Below are 23,592 nucleotides of genomic sequence, written 5' to 3'. Positions count from 1 at the left end.
TCTTAAAACAGACCGGTTGAAACAATACAAGATGAAAAACAACGTGTTAATAGCAACCAACATTTCTTTCCAGGTCGTGTCCCCATCTGTATGAGTTTAGTTACGTGTTCAACACGTCAGTTTGAAGAGTGTATGTTGTTGCATGTCTACACTGAGCCCCAGCCCCAGCCTTCAAATATATCTGGACCTATTAAAACAACAAGCTTAGTCCTCAGACAAGGCCACAAAGTCCCAGAGAACATTCTTATCACTCTACTAGAAGAACAATGGACACAAAGGTTAGGGGGGAAATCTTGATTCAATTCAATCAATTGGTTGACAAAAGTCCCAATTCCTAAATTGAGAGAATTGAATTGCCGTTCGACCGATTCTATCGCCAATGTCCACTCTGGCACCTGATCCCAGACATTAAGGTTAGGCCAAATAGAATGTTCACAATGGTATTGGAGAGGCTTGCTACCTCCCAAAAGGCACGAGTATTGAAACTAGTGCCTGGATATTTTGGGGAATCTTTGTTTTTTTATGGGAAAAGCGAATGTGCTGTCGTCACACTGCTTCTAGCTTCCACGAAGCTCTCATCCAAACGCTCTTTTTAAGAGCCTTCAGGGTTTTAATTTTTTATTTACGTTTTCTTTTTCTTTTACATATTCAAATTCCATGAATCCAACAAAGGATTGGTAGCTTAAAATGTGCAACGACTTCAATCCAAGTCTTGTTTTTTTTCTTTTCTCCTTTGGTATTTTTTGGTTGTTGGACGTTTGTGTGTGTGACTTATTAAACTGTACACGATTCCTCTGTCTGTGGAGGAGTTGGATGGACTCGGTATGGGACCGCTGAGTGTGTAGAACGCACACTGCGCTGTGCTCATGGAGACTCGCAGGCCTTTCTGAGGTCTTCTGCCCTTCTCTCCCATAAGCAGGACAAGGACATTTAACTTTAGTGCAAACTCTTGCTGTTACAGCTAAAGCACTATTTCCAGTGCTATCAGGCTTTATATCCATAACCCACCCAAAACACCCTTTACCCCCAACCTCAAAGTTACCCCACCCTCCTGGCACCACAACCCAAAACCATAACCCCAACACACACACACGCACGCACACACACACACACACACACAGCCATGTACATTTGTTAGAAAATAATTTCAGCTGTAGCACACCTTTAAGAAAAATTTGAACAAAGACGGACATAAAAGAGAAGCTATTACATCTTTAAACCTCTAATTCGACACTCAAAGAGGAAAAAAAAAGAGCAAGAGAAGGTGAACTCAAGTAAACGTCTGTACGATTCCACACATTTTCTGCATATGTATTTAAAAAGAGGGCATCCGTGTGCAGCGCGGCCAGAGAGTCCCAGCCTGGATAAAAACAATAAAAAGATGTACCGTCACACCTCCAGAATATCACCTCCAGAATATCAGACTACAATCAACAATAAAATGCAGGACAATGCCAGAGGATTCTCCTCTACACAAGCCAGGGGGAAACTTTGGCTACTTAACAAATAGACATTTTTAAGACTTAAGAAAAAAATAATAATAATTCAGAGATACTCAACAGTTTTGGATGGCTTCTAGGTCTCTGAGGGGAAACACCAACACCAAATGGCCTTCAGTAGTCCATAAGAAGGTCCCACTATACACACTAAGATCCCACTCTGCAAACACCAGCTCCGCTCACCTTTAGTGTTCATGAAGCCAAGCAGACCATTAGCTTACATTGATCTACTGGTGAGAGTCAAACTGTGCAATAATAATGAACCTATGTAGTATAATGGGGGAGCCCAAGAGACACTACAGCCCTGGAGACTTAAACCAGCCCCTGATAATGATGAACAAGGGTGTGAGTCACGCAAATACGCTCCGAGCCAGCCTCCACTTTAACCCTTTCACTACCACACTACCAAATGGCCAACCCTTTCACTGCGACAACACAGAGGGTTATAACCCTTTCACTGCCACGTGGCAAAGGGTTAACCCTTTCACAACCACACAACAGAAGGTTAACCCTTTTCACTACCACACTACATACGGTTAACCGTCTGTAGTGTGGTAGTGAAAGGGTTAACTGGCATCTACGCAAACTTGTTGTGTTAGAAGAAATCCTATTTCTCTTGCACGGTTCTGTGTAGCTATCATCAGTGTGTGTTGGTCCTGTTCCTGTGAAAGTATGTTTAGTTATGAGAGGAGCTGGTGAACAGATGGGCTACATACAAAGTTTGTTTATCCAGGCTTGTCCTGAGACCCTCCAGCCAGCCAAGCATGCATGCCCGCACACATGCAAACATGCACGCACCGGTACACACACACACACACACACACACACACACACATCCTCCATTGCTCATCAACCCCCCCATCCCCTATTCTGCATTAAGACATATAGACAACTCACTAGATATTCTTTTACCTACTAACTTCAAGTGCAATCAGTTACATGGGTTAATTTAGTCTTTTAAAAAGATTTTAAGGTCACAAAACCCAACATGTTTGTTTTTCAAACCCGCCCAACTTCTCTTTTAGAGATCTAGACTTGTATACATTTCTGGTTTCTGTTTTGATTTGTTTTCTTTGGCAGCTTGTCGTCAAAACCTGAACCAAACCAGTCGAGCTCTGCATCGCCGCTTGGAACGGGTGAGAGGCTGAGGCTGATCTCATTCCACACTGGTCTGCTTCAAAGTACCCGTTTCGTTGACAAAAGTGCCCTTCTCAGTAACAAAGTGCATTCAGAACCTGCTTCTTTCCAATTGCTTTGTCATTGCTGGCATGACAGTGTTGTGGTTGGAAATTTGGAGGGTTATTACACAAATCAAATACATTAAGACCAACGACTTCAGATGCCTGGTGTCACTAACGTTATTAAAAACGTTTACGTGCCAGCTCTGGTGTTCTCTCTCTTTAGTGGAAGCCTGGACCCCATGAGTGTGTGTGTGTGTGTGTGTGTGAAAGTGCACTGGGCTGGCAGTTCAGGGTGCATGTTTGAACAGGCTACGGCTGACTCACACCATGCTGATGTGGCCAGAGGGACCCTGACTACCACGCACATACACGGGCACACACACTAAACTGCCAGCACCAGGCATCCTACCCACAGTAAAACAAGGCTCTAATATAATAATATCCCCTCCAGGCTGGTTTGGGGGCATTAGAGGACTACAGCGGGAGGAGAGAGAGAGAGAGAGAGAGAGAAGAGCGGGAGAGAGCGAGAAAAAAAGAGAGAGAAGGCCTGATTTGATCCCCTCCTGCCTGGAAACGTGGCTGTGCTGGGGGAGATTATTTTTTGGAATGCAACAGACATTGTGAGATCCCCCTCCTCTCTCCTCCCATCCTCACCTCCCCTCCCCCACCAACCAGCTGCAGCTGTTCTCTTATTTGGCCTCCCAACTTGTATTTATTGCTCTCCTCATCACTCATAGTTGCCTCATGGTTTCATGGTCCCCAGGGCAAAAAAGATTGGAATAAGCAACTATACATAAACCTCCTCATTCACCAATAGACAACCTCCTTTAAATATACCTCTCTCTCTCTCTTGGATATCTTTAGTAAAGCTGTGCAAATGTAGAAAAGGTGCTCATCTCTCCTTCCCACTCTCTCACTCTCCCACTCTCTCACTCAAGACTCCCTGCCAATCTCTTAACCCGTTGTTGGTTAAATGCTACCCGCATCTTGTCACACAAGGACAGATCCCGAAAAACTGCACAAAGTTAAGCAACATTCATTCATTCATTCAACCCCCTCATCCTTTGGGCAGGAACTATACATGTCAAGTGTTAAAGTTTAGGACCAATGGGTTTTTCTCAATTCAATATTTGTGTTTTTTTTTCTCTCTCTCCGTCTAACATTCATACAGTTAGTTTTCGTTCACCCACAAGCTTCACTCTGTGAGAAATATGACATCAAGCCTTAAGAGGAAACAAAAAAACCCGATTGGTAGAATATACCTCAGCATTAAGAAGGGACAAATGTCATATTACCACATGTTGTATATACATGTATACAATTTTAAAGTGTCAAGTACCCGAAGCAGTCAACTCAAAAAAGGAATAAACAAAAACAACAATGATAACGACAAATTAAAATTAAGACAAATCAAGAAAGGAAAATAGAAATGCTGACATCGCAGGGACGTGAGGGATAAGAGGCAAGGTAGTCAAGTCAACGGATAGATTGACATTGGTAGTGCTTTAAAAACACAGGTCCCTCCTCCTCCCCTCATCTGCCCGTAGTCCTGCAATGGAAGAGCCCCCCCTAAATGTGGATTTGACTCAATGGTGAACATTTTCTTTTTAAAAAAGATGAACCATAGATTCTTAAAATACATATTTTTTATAGAGTAAGTAACACTTCAATCAAACCCTTGTCAGATTCTTTCTGGAGCATTTAGAGAGAGATGATAGTGAGAAAAAAAAAGAGTGTTGCATCAAAATTGTGGTGTTCAGTTAGTCTTGCATATGCCATAGCGTGGCAATGGTGTTTCTATGGTAACTGTATATTTCAGTCCTGCAAAGGAATAGAAACGAAAAGGTTGTTTTCAATTGGCGGATTTGTCCTCGTTTCACCCGTACAGCAGCCGGGAGACGCTTGATAGACACCTCGCTTAGAGCTTGAAGGCTGAAAGGACAAAACCAATAGCGATCTAAATCAACTGCATAGTTGCCGAGAGTATTTCTGTATCTGTTATGCATTTTGCCTAAGCACATATGCCAATGTACAAAACCCCTCAGATCCTAAAAGACAGAAATGACCCAGAAAGTGGACGTCATGGGTGTGTGATTTGAAGCGTTCTTTGCTCTTTTAACAGACAAACAGACTCAAGTGTTTGTGTCTCTACTCTGTTTCCTAAAGCAAAGGGAGAAAGAAACTTAGAAGATTAGATTTTTGTGACACCCTGATTTGGTTTATAGAGGAATAGTTAGTTGTTTTCTTTTTCTTGTTTTTCATTAAGTTTGCCTTTGCGTAGTTTTTTTTTCTTCTCCTCTCTGTCCAGCGGCCCGTCTTGACCCAGACGGCGCAGTGTGACTATGGCGTCCAGCAGTGTCCCAACCTCCCCTGGGGAGTCTCAGGGCGCCGGCTCCCCTGCCCTCTCCTGCGGCCGGGGACTGTGTGCGTTGGCCCCGGACGCTCCCTCCACCTCCGCGGCGGCTAAGGGTGCCTCCGAGCGCCGCCGTCCCCTGCCGCTACGGGGCCCGGGGCCGTGGCCATGGCCATGGCCGGGCCCCGCTAAACCTCCCAGGGGCGCCTCCGGGAGGCCGGGCTCTCGCACCCGAGGCTTGCGGCCCCGTCGGGAGGGGATGCCGTTGCACCCGTCCTTCTTGAGGTGGCGGTGCAGGTGGTCAGAGCGCACGAAGGTCTTAAAGCAGCTGGAGCACTGGTAGGGCCGGAGGCCGGTGTGGACGCGCATGTGGTTCTTCAGGTCGTAGTTGTGGGCGAAGGCGGCGCCACACTGCGTGCACAGATAAGGTTTCTCTCCCGTGTGCTTCCGCATGTGAACCTTGAGCTTGTCCTGCCTGGGGATAAAGAGGGAAGCAAAAGAGATCCGAATCAAAACATATCGCCATAAAGAAAATACTGCCGCTATATTATATAAGGACTGTTTCCTTGCATAATGGGCCAACGGTATGTGGGCTTTCGTCGTCTGTATCCCTGATTACACTCTGCTCCCACCGACCCCTTCTGGATCCCTTCCAACCGGCTTAGGCTACGATGGCGGTCAGTTCAACTGAGGATAAGCCATAAACTTTATTTTATCTAGCCAGGTACTTTATTGTATCTTTTATATTGTTTATCTCCTCTGTTTGGAGTCAGTTGCGTCATGTCTGAATGTATGCATCTGTGGCTGCAGTGTGTGGGTGTAAGCCCAAGACAAATTTCCCAGCTGATGGGACAATAAAGTGACTCTTGACTTTACATCTTTATTTATTTATGCCAATTTCTCACAGCAGCTCAGCTATGGAAAAGCTCAATGTCCACTGTGTCTAGTTAGGCTCAGTTCAAAGAGAGGCTTATGAGAAAGATCTATTTTCAGGATTACTAGTTTCCTTCAAAGACAATACCTGCGATTACAGTAAGGCAAGAAAATGCTTAAATGTAGTTAATTTGCTAATTCAAAAAGAACCAGGGAGTTTTTCCCAAGTCTCGTGAAAAAACATGTACAACAGCTGCCTAGTAGCTCCGCTGGTTGAGTAGAAGAGGAAAACCTTTGTATGGTCCATTAAATTACACATTATGAAACTACGCACCTTACAAACTGATTTGTTTCTCTTCTAATACAATTACAGCTACTCTCTCATAAGACCACAAACACCTCTTGATAACACAATCACTCAATCCAATGCAATGCTTCTAAACCATGTCCAACCCAGGCTTCCCTGGGCTTTCTGCTCTGAAGTCCTAACTCTTCACTCCCTATGGGGCTATCGTAGACAGGGTGAGCAGTTTTAAGTACCTGGGAGTCCACATCACAGAGGACCTGACATGGTCAACTCACATAGCCACTGTGGTAAAAAAAGCCGAAACAGCGCCTCTATCACCTGAGACAATTAAGGAAGTTCAGAGTATCAGGGAAGATACTCCACTCCTTCTATTCCGGGGCTGTAGAGAGCATTCTGACTGAGAACATCACTGCCTGGTTTGGAAACAGCACAGAATGGACTATGGGTATTGCACTACCACCCCTGCAGGACTTATTATACAATAGGAGGTGCAAATCCAGAGCCCGTAGAATAATGAATCCCTCTCACCACCCCAATAACAGCCTGTTCAAGCTGCTGCGGTCAGGCAAGCGCCTCCGTTTACTATACACGCAACAAGAACAGAGAGACTAAGGCTCAGCTTCTTCCCCCAGAACAATAAACACTGATCTCTCCACACACAAGCACACATGAACACACACATACACACACATAAACAACATTCTGCACTCACACACACACAAACGCACCACAGGTCACTTTAAACACACAAGAAAAGGACACTACTAAGAAAATAACTTGTTGTGATTGTTGTATAGTATAGTTAGTAACAGCAAGTATAGCATAGGGACATAGAAGAAAAACTGCACATTGTATAGGAATGTACATAGGATCCAGTGACAACACTTTCCGTGCCAGCAGGGGGAGCCAAAAATAGCGCTCGAGTGCCAGCGCTGTAGTCAATGGGAGGGCGATCACTAGTGATGGGTACCGAATTCGGTACTTTTGAGGTACCGAACCGAAACACGTCGGTACTACCGAGTATCGATTCAAGTGAGATACAGATTTTTATTTTTTTTTTTTTTTTTTACCTCTTTTCTTTTCATGTCAACGTTCACACGCACAATATATGCTTACCTAGGATTTGACTTGATTCAACAACAAAGCAATCGGAGCAATGGCAAGCCGAAAACGGTCGAAATTGTAGTTATTTGAAGTTTGGATTTTTTTTTACGACTGAGGTAGGTAAATAAAATCTCTTGAGACTAAAGTACAGAAAAAAGGTACCGTTGGGTACCGGTATCGATTCACAGGTACCGGTACCGTATCGGTTCAAATGTGAAAGGTACCCATCCCTAGCGATCACATTTGCGAACGCATAAACTATATCTTATATTATGGCTATGTGTCTAATACGCCTGTCGCTTATCAATGACTTGTTAGCAGTCAACATTGTCAAAACGTATTTTTTTTAATAATCGGTTAATTTCCGTTTTATACCATTTTGAAAAACGCTCGTTTTTTTAACTTCCCAAAAAAAAGAAAAAATAATTGATTCTGCAGGAATCACAATGTCATTTTTCGGCCTATTTATGAATCGTTTTCAAATAAACGCTAGATTATCGATAGTATATGTGTACTTATGCACGCTAGAGAAGCGGGCTGAAAAATCGATTATCTTATTTCCTGATCAGCACACACACACATATGGGACACGCTGAGATATAGGTGAAAAGAGCTCCGATTATGCCAAGACTGGTAAAATAGATTCCATACCTCAGATCAGATGTTCTCCAAAAAGATTATTCCAATTCCTGATCGCCATTCCAAATATCGATCGCGTTTATTACCGATTCCACGCTGTTCTGAGGGTCGGCGAAGACTGCAATCGGCTCGGATTACATGCCTGACAAGTAAAATGTGGATTACGGACTTTCTATTCCCCATGCGTTTTCATTCAATCCAATCCAAAGGGTGCATTACCATCCGGCAGACGATAGGGGGCGGTATTACCCTGTTCAAACTCAGACAGAGTCCCAGTGGTAACGTGAGGCTAGATTGATGAAAAATTAATGGAAATCGATAATACAAAAAATAACGATTAAAAACGAGATTTCTCGTCGGTTGGCACTCAACGCATGGCATGAACTAATGATATTTCTCGTGGCTGGCACTCAAAGTATTAAGCGATTTATTAACATGTTTATTTGTTTATTGTTATTAGCACTAACATACATTCTGGAATAAAATAAGTAAAAGAAGAACAGTTAAAATGTGCATGACAAATGTCTATTTACCATGTCTATTCTAGTTATCTTTTTATTATTATTACTATTATACTATTGTTTTTATTGCACAATCGAAGCGGGCATGGCCAACCGCATTTCACTGTATGCCCTGGTATGTATGTGATGAATAAAACTCTTGAATCTTGAATCCTACTCACTAACACTAGCTCTGAAGCCCTCTAACCCTTTACTAGTCCTACACACTAACACTAGTTCTGAAGTCCTCTAGCCCTTTACTAGTCCCTACACACTAACACTAGCTCTGACGTCCTCTAGACCTTTACTAGTCCTACTCACTAACACTAGCTCTGAAGTCCTCTAGACCTTTACTAGTCCTACACACTAACACTAGCGCTGACGTCCTCTAGCCCTTTACTAGTCCCTACACACTAACACTAGCGCTGACGTCCTCTAGACCTTTACTAGTCCTACACACTAACACTAGCGCTGATGTCCTCTAGACCTTTACTAGTCCCTACACACTAACACTAGCTCTGACGTCCTCTAGACCTTTACTAGTCCCTACACACTAACACTAGCGCTGACGTCCTCTAGACCTTTACTAGTCCCTACACACTAACACTAGTTCTGAAGTCCTCTAGACCTTTACTAGTCCTACTCACTAACACTAGCTCTGAAGTCCTCTAGACCTTTACTAGTCCCTACACACTAACACTAGCTCTGAAGTCCTCTAGCCCTTTACTAGTCCCTACTCACTAACACTAGCGCTAAAGTCCTCTAGACCTTTACTAGTCCCTACACACTAACACTAGCTCTGAAGTCCTCTAGCCCTTTACTAGTCCCTACACACCAACACTAGCTCTGAAGTCCTCTAGCCCTTTACTAGTCCCTACACACTAACACTAGCACTGACGTCCTCTAGACCTTTACTAGTCCCTACACACTAACACTAGCTCTGAAGTCCTCTAGCCCTTTACTAGTCCCTACACACTAACACTAGCTCTGAAGTCCTCTAGCCCTTTACTAGTCCCTACTCACTAACACTAGCTCTGAAGTCCTCTAGCCCTTTACTAGTCCCTACACACTAACACTAGCTCTGAAGTCCTCTAGCCCTTTACTAGTCCCTACTCACTAACACTAGCTCTGAAGTCCTCTAGCCCTTTACTAGTCCCTACACACTAACACTAGCACTGAAGTCATAACCATTTTACTAGTCCTACACACCAACACTAGCGCTGAAGTCCTCTAACCCTTTACTAGTCCCTACTCACTAACACTAGCTCTGAAGTCCTCTAGACCTTTACTAGTCCCTACACACTAACACTAGCTCTGAAGTCATAACCATTTTACTAGTCCTACACACCAACACTAGCTCTGAAGTCCTCTAGCCCTTTACTAGTCCCTACACACTAACACTAGCACTGAAGTCATAACCATTTTACTAGTCCTACACACCAACACTAGCGCTGAAGTCCTCTAACCCTTTACTAGTCCCTACACACTAACACTAGCACTGAAGTCCTCTAGCCCTTTACTAGTCCCTACACACTAACACTAGCACTGAAGTCCTCTAGACCTTTACTAGTCCTACTCACTAACACTAGCTCTGAAGTCCTCTAGCCCTTTCCTAGTCCCTACACACTAACACTAGCTCTGAAGTCCTCTAGCCCTTTACTAGTCCCTACACACTAACACTAGCACTGACGTCCTCTAGACCTTTACTAGTCCTACACACTAACACTAGCTCTGAAGTCCTCTAGCCCTTTACTAGTCCCTACACACTAACACTAGCGCTGAAGTCCTCTAGACCTTTACTAGTCCCTACTCACTAACACTAGCTCTGAAGTCCTCTAGACCTTGGTCATGCTGGACCTACAAAAGGCCTTTGACACAGTCAATCACTCCATTCTGATTGACAAGCTAAAAGCAATTGGTTTTGATAGTCTATCAGTGAGCTGGATGCAATCCTACCTTGAGGGGAGGGAACAGATGGTGGAGGTAAACGGTACCCTATCCCCCCCCCTCACAGTGAGCTGTGGTGTTCCACAAGGAAGCATACTAGGACCGCTACTGTTCCTAATTTATGCAAATGACATGTCGTCAGCTTGTGACTGCAACTTGTTCCTGTTTGCGGACGACTCAGCCCTGCTGGTCTCTGACAAGAACAAGTTACAGGTTGAAAAAACCCTCAGCTCGGAACTAGGCAGAATCTGCATATGGCTCGCTGATAACAAACTATCATTACACATGGGCAAAACAGAGTCCATTCTCTTCGGTTCAAATAACAAACTCAGCAAGACCGACGGCTTCTCAGTTACAGTGGGTGACAATATTGTCACAAGGAAAGATGAAATTACCTACCTGGGGTCCATCCTAGAGGCTAATCTCTCCTGTGACAAAATGGCATCCAATGTAATAAAAAAAGTCAACCAACGAACTCGATTCTTGTACCGGATCTCCTCTCTGGTAAACAAGAACACCCTGAAGACTCTGGCAGGAGCACTCATTCAGGGGTACTACGACTATGCTTGCACCTCATGGTACCAAAGCACCTCAAAGGCGCTAAAAACAAAATTACAAACATCTCAAAACAAACTGGTCAGACTACTGCTTGACCTTACTCCTAGAACCCACCTCACCCCTGCCCACTTCGACAACCTAGGATGGCTTAGAGTAGACGACAGAGTACAACAACTTGCAATGGGCCTGGTCTACAAGATACACTACACGTCCAAGGTACCCATGTACATGTCAAAATACTTCCCAAAGGTCAGTGAATACCACGATCACAACACCAGAGGGAGCTCCACAAATCATGTCAAACCCAGATTCGGCTCAAATAAGGGACTAAACACGTTTCGCAATTATGCCACATCAATGTGGAACGCCCTACCCAAAGCTGTAAAGGAATGTGGATCACTACCCACTTTCAAAACCTCTCTCAAGGGACACCTACGGGAGACTGCAATTCAACACTGGCCCCTGTAAATATCCTAACCCAATCATTCCAACCCCCTCCAATGTACAGTCATTTACCTAGTATGGTTTTGTCAATAGTTCAATGTACAATTGTGTTTGTTTGTACAGTGTCTCCCCCCCCCCCCCCTCAATGTACAGTGTTACTTGTTTATACAGTGTGCCCCCCGCCCCCCCCCCCCCCCCCCAACCACCTCCAATGTAAATTACCCAGTATGGTTGTCAATATCCCAATGTACCCAACCCCCCCCCACCCAACCTCCAATGTACAGTTTCTACGTCAAATGTATATACTCCCTTTTCTTGACTCCTTCTGTATCACAAACAGTACTGTATTTGCAAATCTGGTATGTCATAAATGTATAGATGTAGCAGTACTGACTATCTGTATGTCATGTATGTCATATATGTCTATATGAATTGAAAATGGGGGACCCTGATGGAAACAAGACAAACGTCTTTCTCAGGTCTGCATCCCCTTAACAATTGTATGTATTGAGCCGTACTGTATTGTACCCATTCTGCAATCTGTTAAATAAAGTTTTCATTCATTCATTCATACTAGTCCTACACACTAACACTAGCTCTGAAGTCCTCTAGCCCTTTACTAGTCCTACACACTAACACTAGCTCTGAAGTCCTCTAGACCTTTACTAGTCCCTACACACCAACACTAGCTCTGAAGTCCTCTAGCCCTTTACTAGTCCCTACACACTAACACTAGCTCTGAAGTCCTCTAGACCTTTACTAGTCCCTACACACTAACACTAGCACTGAAGTCCTCTAGCCCTTTACTAGTCCCTACTCACTAACACTAGCTCTGAAGTCCTCTAGACCTTTACTAGTCCCTACACACTAACACTAGCACTGAAGTCCTCTAGCCCTTTATCACCCTGGGTAGACTGAACCTGGTGAAAAATTGGTGAAGTCACGATATCATATACACTCATCTTGAGTGGATTAGTTGTCACATACACAAATAGGTATATAAGAGGTATACTGTATGTATACACACGCATGCATTCATGCACACAAGCACACACAGGGGGCAAGGCCTTGGAACAAAGTGGCACACTGACAGAGGTGAATTATTTAAAGGACAGGAGTGATTTATTACAGCGCAAGGCACACTCTTAACCCTGATCAAACAGGATTAAGATTACAATACCCCCCTCCCCACTGCAGCCTGCATTTAGCTAGAAGGCTAAATTAGACTGGTCTTCCCCGGCTGCTCTGCCGGCGAACAACGCAAAAGGGTCCTTGTACTTCTAGCCGGCTGCATCTATTTTCAATGCATGTCCACTGATTAATTCATTAAGTGAATGGTTTCAAGGAAGAGGTGGGGCTCTTAAATACGGGGAAAGCATGTAAACTCCAAGCCCCTCTTGCCCCAGACTGGCCACATTCAGCCAGGCAGCACATGGCAGATCTCATTAGAGGTAAGAGGGAGGGGAGGGGGTGGGGGAACTATTTGGCCGTGGGCAATAATCAACATAACCAGAGATCACAAGTTCAAATTACTGCATTGGCACAGATAGGGCACCACTCGGAGCCAGTAAGCCCCCTCAGTATCAGAAGATAGTACTTTATAGCAGCCCTCCACCAGATAACACTGCCATGTCACAACCCTCTTTTATAGGAGCCCTCTGTTAAAATTCCAGGACTTTGCTATGGAGGCTGTCACCATAAAACAGACCTTTACGACCGCCTGACCCCATCAGAGTTAGAACATCAGACATGTCCATCGCTGATCAGCGTTCTGCTGCAGTGGAGGGATGGAAGAATGATTCTCATAGCAGGATAATGAGCATGGAGTCAGACCTAGTTTGTCATTAAGCACACCTTGATCAGGGGGACACTGAATCAAAATGATCAAAATAGGCCACTAAATTCTCAAATTGCGTTGCTACCTTAATGCTAAGTTAGTTAGTGCTAAGTACGCCTGTTCTTGGCTTTGCGGTGACTTAAATTGCTGGGTTGTTTGTTTACAGGACCCTGTCCAACACCATTAGTAGATGTGACACTGGGTGGTCAGTGCATTAATTGGGCTTACCTGGTAAAGCGTACTTTGCAGATGGCGCATTCATAGGGCTTCTCTCCTGTATGTGTACGGATGTGGCGGGGCAGCTTTCCTGCTCCCTGAATGACCTTGGAGCATATGGGGCACTTCTGAAAGGCCTTAGAGCGCATCTTCCTCTCTCCTCCACCCCCTCCTCCTCCACCCCCACCTCCCCTCTCTCCACCCCCACCGCCCCTCTCTGCTCCTCCCCTCTCTTGGGCCGTGCCACTCCGCGATGCCCAGGCGGACAGCAGTCCCTGTGTCACAGCGGTGGAGGGGGCGTCCTCGTGTTGCGCGCTGTTAAAATAATTCAAGTAAAATTCCACATCAGGGTCGTCCCCCTCGCCCTGCTCCTCCCCGACTGTCCCGCGCTCCTTCTGCTTCTCGATGGAGTCCATCATCTGCTGCAGGAGGGCGCTGGCTGAGCCCCTCTCCCTCTCCCCAGCCTCCCGCCTGCCCTCCTCTGCCTCCGTCTCCTGCCCCAGCCTGGACTCTGCAGGGAGGTAGAAGTGGCCATTCTGGGCCGGTGGATAGTAAGATGACCCCAGGCCCGCTCCGTTCCCCCGCGGCCAGTCTCTAGTTACACCCTGCGCCGTTTCCCCTTCCTCCTCTTCCTCTTCATCCTCCTCGTCTTCCTCAGGTTCCGGCGCGGGGGCCTGGGCCAAAGCGAGGGCCAGGGGGGAGTAGTACTCACTGGGGCCCCCGGGGGCCCCGTTGCTGTGGGGCCCCCCATTGCCATGGTTAAAGTGCAGGTTTGTGGCCAGGTCCCTGAGCTCCGGAGTGCTGCAGCTGCTGCTCCATGTGGCCCTCCTCTGAAAGTGCTCCAGGTACTCCCGGGCCTGCAGCCCGGTCCCCTGCTCCCCGCCTGCCTTCCCGTCCTCCTCGTCCGCCTCCTCGTCTCCTCGCTCACTGCCCGCCTGGGAGACAGAGAGAGAGAGTAGAATAAAGAGAGAGAGAGAGAGAGCTAAACTACTCAACATCCCAATCTATTTACATTCAAATCACATTCTATATGGAACATGAGCTGTAATAGCAGAAAGGGTCAGGCAAGGACACTTAAGTAGATACATAAGTATTAAAGTAACACTCAACCAAGTGCATTTGATGCACTTTGCATCATGTGAAGGTTTGAATGTTGAAGCGTAGCTGCGATATGCTTGGTCTGTAGAATGCTGTGTGTGAAAGTGCCCGCTGTTCCCACACACACACACACACACACGCACACACACACTATTGGCCCAGCGTGAGTAAGTGTTAAAGTAAGCCCGGGGCTGTGGGCGTGTGTTTGGCAGTGTGTGTGTGAGAGAGAGGGACTAATAAAGGCCATGATGTAAGCCCGACTCTGCTGACTGTTTGATGGAGACCATGGAACGATGTCCAGGGGCCTCATTCTCTAAGTGGTTGGACCACAGGGACTGGATCTCTATCAGGTTGTTACAGTTGGACACCTCTTTGGTTTCATGAGGTTATTTCCTCAATAACAACAACAGTTACTCTTGGACAACAGCACTGTACTGTAGGCACTTTGCAATGGATGGATCCAGCGCTCTCACTATAGATTGAATGTGGTGTCTGTCACTGAAAGGCAAGAGAGACCCGGCCCTGTATTTATCAAGCAACTTAAAGTAGGAGCGCTGATCCGGGATCAGATTGGCTCATAACGTCATTATTATGGTCAAGTGACCCGAGTGGTGATCCTAGGCCCTAGATCCTGGAAGTGAGACATGTGGCCCTTAACCCTTTCACTGCCACACTACAGAAGGTTAACCCTTTACTATCACTATGATAGTAAAGGGTTAACCTTCTGTAGTGCGGTAGTGAAAGGGTTAATCAACCCTCGACACCGAAACATGAAATTGATTCAGCGCGCATGACTTGCGGTTCTACGGTGTTCTTGCGTCGTACCGGCGGGGAGAGCACTTTGGTGTCCAGCAGGTGCGTACACACGTCCTGGACGGGCGAGACCTCCAGCAGGCGAGCGGCGGCAAGGATGTGGGCCACGCTGCCGTGGCTGACCGTCAGCGTGGCCGTGTAGGCGAAGTCCAGCAGAGCTCCCAGAGCTTCCGCCTCCACAAAGTCGAGTGCGTAGACGTTCTGCTGGTCGGCGGCGGGCCCCGACGTGAAGAGCTTGTGGAAGTAGGAGCTACACGACGCCAGGACGGACCGGTGAGCCCAAAACTCTCGCTCCTGAGTGATCAGCAGCACGTCGCACAGCAGGCCGCTCAGTCGCTGCTTGTTCAGGCTGCCCAGGATGTCAGCGCTGTGCTCGGGGAAGGGGATCCCTATGGGACCTTCCTCCGCCTCCCCGGCCCCGCCTCTCCCTCCGCCTCCTCCGCCGCCTGCCGTTCCCCTGAGCCGCCTGCCACCCCTCCCGCCGGCTCCTGACGACATCTTCCACCAGCCTGCCGCCGAGCCACCTAGCACAGCCGCCGCCCGCGTGTCCGTCCTGCCGTCTGTCCGTCCGTCCGCCTGGTGGTGGAGGAGGACAAGATGGAAGGGAACGAGGGAGTAAAGGTCAGTTCATGTGTATTGGAGGGAAACAGGAATACGATGATGATGAATGATTGATACGATCATAAATCTATACAAGGTAGCTTCTCGGCATACAAAAGTGAAAGTAAATAGAGGACAACAGAGAATAAACAAACAAAGCCTTAACACATTGACCGCCAGCAGCAGGGGGCGCTGATCCCCCTTCAGCGCCAGGTCATTATTCAAAGGATATAGTTTTAGAATGCCAGACTTGCGAGTCCTAAAACTATATTTTATATTATAGCTATGGATCTAATAACGCCGTCGACTGTCTGAGTTGCTTCTGGTCAACATGCAAAAAACAGATTGTTTTTTCATCTGTACATTTCCGTTTTATACCGTTTTGAATATGAGTATGGTTTGGGTGATTCTGAGTAATTCCAGGAAAAGACGAGAAAAAGGCATTTTAGTGTAATCCAGTCATCACCTTGTAATTTTTCGGCTGATTATCTAATCATCCTGAAATCAACGCTAGATTATCATTATTATATCTCCTCGTGCATACATGAAATGGCCCTCGTAGCGGGGCTCAGACAGGGTCTGCAGAGGCTGCAGCCATGAATTATGAATAGATATAGCGAATAAACAAAATAACGATCCCAAAAACAAGTTAACTCGTTGTTGGCGCTGAACGGATGGCGGGCAATAACGAGTTAACTCGTTCTTGGCGCAGATTGTGTTAAAGTGATCATTCAGATTTTTGGACATTATGTAGGCATTAAGAAATTATCTGACCTCAGCTCTGAGCAAACTGGGAAGCTTCAGACAGGCAGCAAATGGGGTCATGAGACAAAAACTTGTCAATCTACACCATAACTTGCAGGCAAAAGTTTTAAACATCCTTAAACAGGCCTTTGAGCGTTTCAGGACCTAAGATAATTTTATGATCTCCCCGGCGTGTCCTTCTTCCTCTACTTACAACTAAGGTCGGCGCTCTCAAGGCGCATGGGGTACCGTGGGCTCAAGCACTACACCCACACCCTTTTATTAAGCTTAAAATCAGGGACAGAACAACCTCAAGAGGGTTTGTCTCAGATTTGTATACACTCTTAATGAAATCCACATATAAAAACGTATCATTGGATTGGATACAGTCTGGCGAGGGGACATCCTGGAATTAGACTCCGAGTTTGACTGGAATGATATTTGGACTAATGTTAGCCTCCCGCAAACCTAATCACCAGCAAATACATTTTAATTATATCCATATGATGGAACGTATCTCACACATAGGAAGCTGTATGCTATGGGACTGATGGCCGACTCTCTGTGCACTTTGTGCTCTCTGAGGACCACTGGCACTTATATGCACATGTTTTGGGATTGCCCACCAGTAGCTTGTTTTTGGAAATCCTTAACAACTAAACTTTCAAACATAATGTAACTCGACAATCCCATTGACAGCAGCGACACTACTCCTAAATTATGTATCATTACTACCAGCATCCATATAACAAAAAATAATCATTCTGGCGGGCGTTACTGCAGCCAAGAAGCTGATAGCCATGAGGTGGAAACAACCTGAGAAACTCACAATGATTAATTGGTCTCTGACACTGCTGGATGTCATTTATATGGATATCTCTACTGCATGTGTGATTGGGGTTGGACAGGCCAGCATTGAACTTTGGGTCTCAGCAGCCGAGAAAGTTAAAGCCACAATCTAGCGGCGGAGCGGGGTCGGGGTGTTGGAAATGTCTTTTAAAGATATATTTTGCAAAATTTTTCAGCTTTATTGCAGATAGGACAGTCAGAGGAAATCGGGAGAAGAGATGGGGGAAGACATGCAACACAAGTCCTGGGCCGGATTCGAACCCAGGGACGATTGCGTTTACGCTGCGAGCTCAGCTACATGGTGCGGCACCGTGGCGCCCCAAGAGGAAATTTCTTTTATGGTGTCTGTAATAATATAATTAGATTTTGTTTTTATGTTCTGTATTTATTCATTTAGTTAATTCTACTGTCATATCTATTGTCTTTATTGTTATTACTATTATTGTCATGTGTTTATTATTATTATTATTATTATTGTATTATGTGTAGTCATGTTTTTATATTTCATGTAAAAGAAAAGAAAGAAATGTAAAAGAAAAAGTGAAAACACCCACAACCAAAATCTGCAGGCTTCAAGCATTTCCTACGCTTATTTCATGTTGGAACCAGCCCCAGCTGGTTAAAATGTAGATGGTTAAAACTTTTGCCTGCATGTCATGGTGTGGATTAAACCTTTTTGGTTTTCTGCCTGTCTGATGTTTCCCGGTTTGCTCTGAACCAGGCCAGAACTCACGGTAAGCTAACAGCATTGCATCGACTATACTACTAGCATTTACTAGTGTTTCAGTACTAGTAGTACTACAACAAGTGTTTAATCCCACTTAACGTCCACAAATCCAAACGATCCCTTTAAGTTCAAGTGCGGAGCAGCAAGTTCAAAGCAACCCCCTGCTCACCTGCTGATCACATGTCTAAGAGGATTCACTGAACACCTATCACCGTCCCCCATGTACTTATGGGCAGCACAGACCCTTGTTCCAATTCATTCTTGCCATGTTTGCACACTGATGTGATTTTCAATGCCAATGGATGAAATGTTGTCAGCAGGTTAAGATTCTTCTTTAGCCTTAAATTGTTTTTATTGCATCCTTTTTAGTCACATGTTTGTTATTTTCCCAGTCTGGATCTGTCGAGGTGAGGAAGACTATGCCGACTGTGCCGTAAACACATCTCTATAAAAATGTGAAAAAGCACACGATTGAATTGAAAGAAATCTGTAACAACTTGCAACAGCAATGTGTGGGCTTGCAACAACAGCAACAAACCTAGTCTCTTAATACATTTTTCTCCAGTCACTTTATAGCTGGTGAAAATGTCAACAACTGTAAAAAAAATATATAAAAAAACATGTCATCTGTTGCTTTACAAGAGACTTGGTCTTTTCATACACTGCTAATGTACAGCATAAGCACTGTTAAGCTGTAGCCCGATTTTCAGAAATTTCGCCCAAAGGTACATGCCCAAGTAAATGGAAGATTGCTCCACTTCTACAAGGTCAATTAGCATGTTCTTGGTATCTAGGAACATCTAAGGACCTAGGGGTATGTATTCCCAGTGTCAGAAATATTGTGTCTGTTACTAGGCTTGAGTAAATTGTGATGAAACAAAGGAGAATATAAATGATGATTATTTTTGCATCTTTGCCGGTGAATAACACCATGTTATAATTGTGCCGCATCTAACCTCGCTCACTGAGCTCATTTAGCACCTTCGTGAGATCAAGTGTAAAAAGAATCTAAGCAAATGAATAAAGGGAAGATGATTAAACAGAAGGATTTGTAGATACAGTAATACATTATAATCCATTTGAATTATACATTCAAAATTTAATTATGAACTATAAATTACCTTATTATGGCCAAATCATACATCTATGGATAGGGAAGAAGCTCATGAATGGCAGTGTTAAATCTGGATTTAGTCATTTCATTGCGGTTTTACGATAAAAGAGAGATAGAATTAGCATTTTTCTGATAAATTCTTATTTTCTGAAAATCTTAAAAAACATCTGTAAACAAACGTAGTGCTGAAAATATACACTTTGACTGCTGTTTTGATAGGGTTAAGGTCTTTACTCTAGGCTACATTTGAAAAAAGAAAAACAACATTAATTAATACTGTCTGTATTGATCGATTTATGATAAAAACAGCAGGGTCCCCCAATTGGGGGACCTTACAGCTTAAGGCTATGACCAACTAACCTAAAGCTCTACTTTACCTAATCCTACTTTTACCATATGTTAAATGTCCTCAAAGATCATCCTGCTACAGGGCATCTAAGGTAAAGCCCTCCACTTCCAAGTTCACAGAGGCAGCAACAGCCTACTACTGTATCTCCTGTCAATAACACTTTCAGATATGGAAACCCTTCAATGTGGTGTCCCCCAAGGAAGTTGCCTTGGTCCTTTGCTTTATTACTTTTTTGTTAATGATTTACCTTATGTATTGAATAATGCATGCATGGAAATGTATGCGGATGACACGACAATGTATGTCTCTGCAGAGAAAGATAAACTTGGTTAATACGTTGCTCCAAGAAGAGTTAATGCTGGTTTCTAATTGGGTTACTGAAAACAAGTTAAAGTTAAATGTTTCAAAAACAAAGACTATCATGCTGGCCTCTAGAAATAAATTAAGAACGGATCAGGAACTAAATATTGTGTTGAATGGTGCTGCTACTGAGCAGGTTAGAGAGGCCAAGTTGTTGGGTGTGATTATTGATGAAAAGCTTGCAAGGCACATTAATAACATAGTGGCTAAAATGAGTAGGAGTATTTCAATGATCAGAAGGTGTGCACATCTATCGAGTGAGAAGACAGTTAAACTAATGTTACAAGCTTTAGTCCTATCCCACTTGGACTACTGGCCAACAGTCAGACAAAGCTTTCCAAAAGCTCAAACAGTGACCTCCAAGCCCATGTGGTTGAACAAAAAATTCAAAGAAACAGACTAAGAAATAACGTAAACACCATGATCAAAACCGCAAAAAAAGATTTCATCAATGACAAAACTGAGGAAAATAAAAACAAACCACGTGAACTTTGGAAATTACTCAATAATCAACTAGGCTGCAGTAAAAAACTTAAAACCAGATTCTCAAACATAAACATAAAGACGGACAACACGCTCATCACAGACAAGCTGGATGTAGCCAATTACTTAAACATCTTCTTCACAAACATAGCCACAACACTGGTAAACAAACTACCCTCCCACTCAGGGCATTATGGGGTAGAACACATAGTAGAATACTACAAAAACCTAGGGGTCCGCAAAGACGACTTCAAACTAGAAATGGTAACCGATGAGGTACTCAAAAAACTGAGCACCCTCCAACCTAACAAAGCCACTGGCCATGACAACATCCCCTCCAAATTCCTCAGAGACTCAGCAGCCGCCATCACCCCAGTCATCACACGCATAATAAACCTCTCCATAAAACAGGGACACGTCCCCAAGGACTTCAAAATTGCGAGAGTGACCCCTCTGCACAAAAAGGGCAGCAAATTAGACCCAGGCAACTACCGCCCTGTTTCTATTCTTACCTCCATCTCGAAAGTCATGGAGAAAATAGTCTACGAACAGGTCGAAAAGTACCTGGCGGAAAAAAAATCGAATCTACAAATTCCAATCTGGCTTCAGAACATCCCACTCCACTGACACATGACTTCTCTATTTGAACGACCACATCAAACAAGAGGTGGACGACTGGACGCGGGCAAATACTGCGGCATGGTCATGCTGGACCTACAAAAAGGCCTTCGACACTGTCAATCACTCCATTCTGATTGACAAGCTAAAAGCAATTGGTTTTGATAGTTTATCAGTGAGCTGGATGCAATCCTACCTGGAGGGGAGAGAACAGATGGTGGAGGTAAACGGTACTCTATCCCCCCCTCACAGTGAGCTGTGGTGTTCCACAAGGAAGCATACTAGGACCGCTACTGTTCCTAATTTATGCAAATGACATGTCGTCAGCTTGTGACTGCAACTTGTTCCTGTTTGCGGACGACTCAGCCCTGCTGGTCTCTGACAAGAACAAGTTGCAAGTTGAAAAAACCCTCAGCTCGGAACTAGGCAAAATCTGCATATGGCTCGCTGATAACAAACTATCATTACACATGGGCAAAACAGAGTCCATTCTCTTCGGTTCAAATAACAAACTCAGCAAGACCGACGGCTTCTCAGTTACAGTGGGTGACAATATTGTCACAAGGAAAGATGAAATTACCTACCTGGGTTCCATCCTAGAGGCAAATTTTTCCTGTGACAAAATGGCATCCAATGTAATAAAAAAAGTCAACCAACGATACGAACTAGATTCTTGTACCGGATCTCCTCTCTGGTAAACAAGAATACCCTGAAGACTCTGGCAGGAGCACTCATTCAAGGGTACTACGACTATGCTTGCACCTCATGGTACCAAAGCACCTCAAAGGCGCTAAAAACAAGATTACAAACATCACAAAACAAACTGGTCAGACTACTACTTGACCTTACCCCTAGAACCCACCTCACCCCTGCCCACTTTGACAACCTAGGATGGCTTAGAGTAGACGACAGAGTACAGCAACTTGCAATGGGCCTAGTCTACAAGATACACTATACGACTAAGGTACCCATGTACATGTCAAAATACTTCCCAAAGGTCAGTGAATACCACGACACCAGAGGAAGCTCAACAAATCATGTTAAACCCAGATTCAGCTCAAACAAGGGACTAAACACGTTTTGCAATTATGCCACATCAATGTGGAACGCCCTACCCAAAGCTGTAAAGGAATGTGAATCCCTACCCACATTCAAAACCGCTCTTAAAGAGCGCCTACGGGAGGCTGCAATTAGAAACTGGCCACCGTAAATGTCCAAACCCCCCACCCCCTCCAAATGTACAGTCTCCTCACCACCGTATGTATATTTCTCTCCCACCCACCCACCCCCTCCTAATGTACAGTCCCCTCCCCATCATATGTATATACTCTGTCAGGATCTATGGGTAACAGTACTGTATATTTGAATACCGTATATGTCACAAATGTATCAGTACTAAATACCTGTATGTCCCTATGCCATAAATGTCATGTATGTTTGAGTATGTCATAAATGTCAATATGAATTGAAAATGGGGGACCCTGATGTAAACAAGACAAACGTCTTTCTCTGGTCTGCATCCCCTTAACAATTGTGTGTATTGAGCCGTACTGTGTATTGTACCCATTCTGCAATCTGTTAAATAAATTCATTAATTCATTCAACAATTTGGTTGAGAGCTTCAAAGTGGGATCTGGAGAAACGTCAGCTCGCTCAGAACAGAGCGGCACGTCTCGCCCTCCGCTGCTCTGTGAGGAGCAGTGTTGAGGGAATGCATGCCGCTCTGTTTTGGCTTAGAGTGGATCAGAGGCTGGCATGCAGCCTTGTAACATTTTTGTTTAATATTTATAAAATTGGTAAACCTAAGTCTTTGTGGTCAGAACTACAACCCACCAATACTAGACATGGCTATGTCACCAAACACGCCGTGGGTCTTCATCTTACTCTACCTCTACCAAGAACCAATGCACTTAAGAGAACCGTGATGTATAGAGCAGCTGCAAACTGGAATTGTATATCTGTGAAGATAATGATGATCAGCAACAAATGTACTTTTAAGAATAATGAAATATAGTTGAGTTACTGATTTATTTAGTTAGTATTGTTAGTTAGTTTAGTTAGTATTGTATTTGTGGCTAGAGCCTTTGTGTGTGTTTTTTTGTGTGAGATTTTAAAGATATTGAGAATGTACTTAGGCTAAAGTGTTTATGTTTTTGTATTACTGTAATGTAATGTACTGTAATGTTGTAAGTTATGTGTTTGGACCCCAGGAAGAATAGTCTTTCACCCATGGGTGTAGACTAATTTAATGGGGATCCATAAAATAAACAAACAAACAAATACTCCTCCTCAACAGGCCTAAGAGCCCTGTGTCTCAAGCACCTGGAGGGGAGACATGTTGTAACACCATAGTACCGTACTACATACACCACTAAAGTA

The 23,592-nt window shown here is 44.5% G+C and overlaps 1 protein-coding gene across 1 annotated transcript in view; it reads right to left on the bottom strand.

Moving 5' to 3' along the window:
* Positions 1-1,008: 1,008 nt before the first annotated feature.
* Positions 1,009-23,592, bottom strand: part of zbtb7a (zinc finger and BTB domain containing 7a) — a 39,809-nt gene continuing 17,225 nt past the window's right edge. Inside the window, exons 2-4 of the mRNA XM_084309231.1 lie at positions 15,382-15,945; positions 13,471-14,393; positions 1,009-5,508 (exon numbers count right to left, since the gene is read on the bottom strand). Of these exons, the coding sequence (XP_084165357.1) occupies positions 5,061-5,508; positions 13,471-14,393; positions 15,382-15,867 (1,857 nt within the window). The 5' untranslated portion in view covers positions 15,868-15,945 and the 3' untranslated portion in view covers positions 1,009-5,060. The remainder of the gene's footprint in view (positions 5,509-13,470; positions 14,394-15,381; positions 15,946-23,592) is intronic.

Source organism: Notolepis coatsorum (assembly GCF_963971535.1).
Source record: "Notolepis coatsorum genome assembly, chromosome: 2".
Classification (NCBI taxonomy): domain Eukaryota; kingdom Metazoa; phylum Chordata; class Actinopteri; order Aulopiformes; family Paralepididae; genus Notolepis; species Notolepis coatsorum.
The sequence above is the reverse complement of the archived record's forward strand: the minus strand, read 5'-3'. Positions and strand labels throughout refer to the sequence as shown.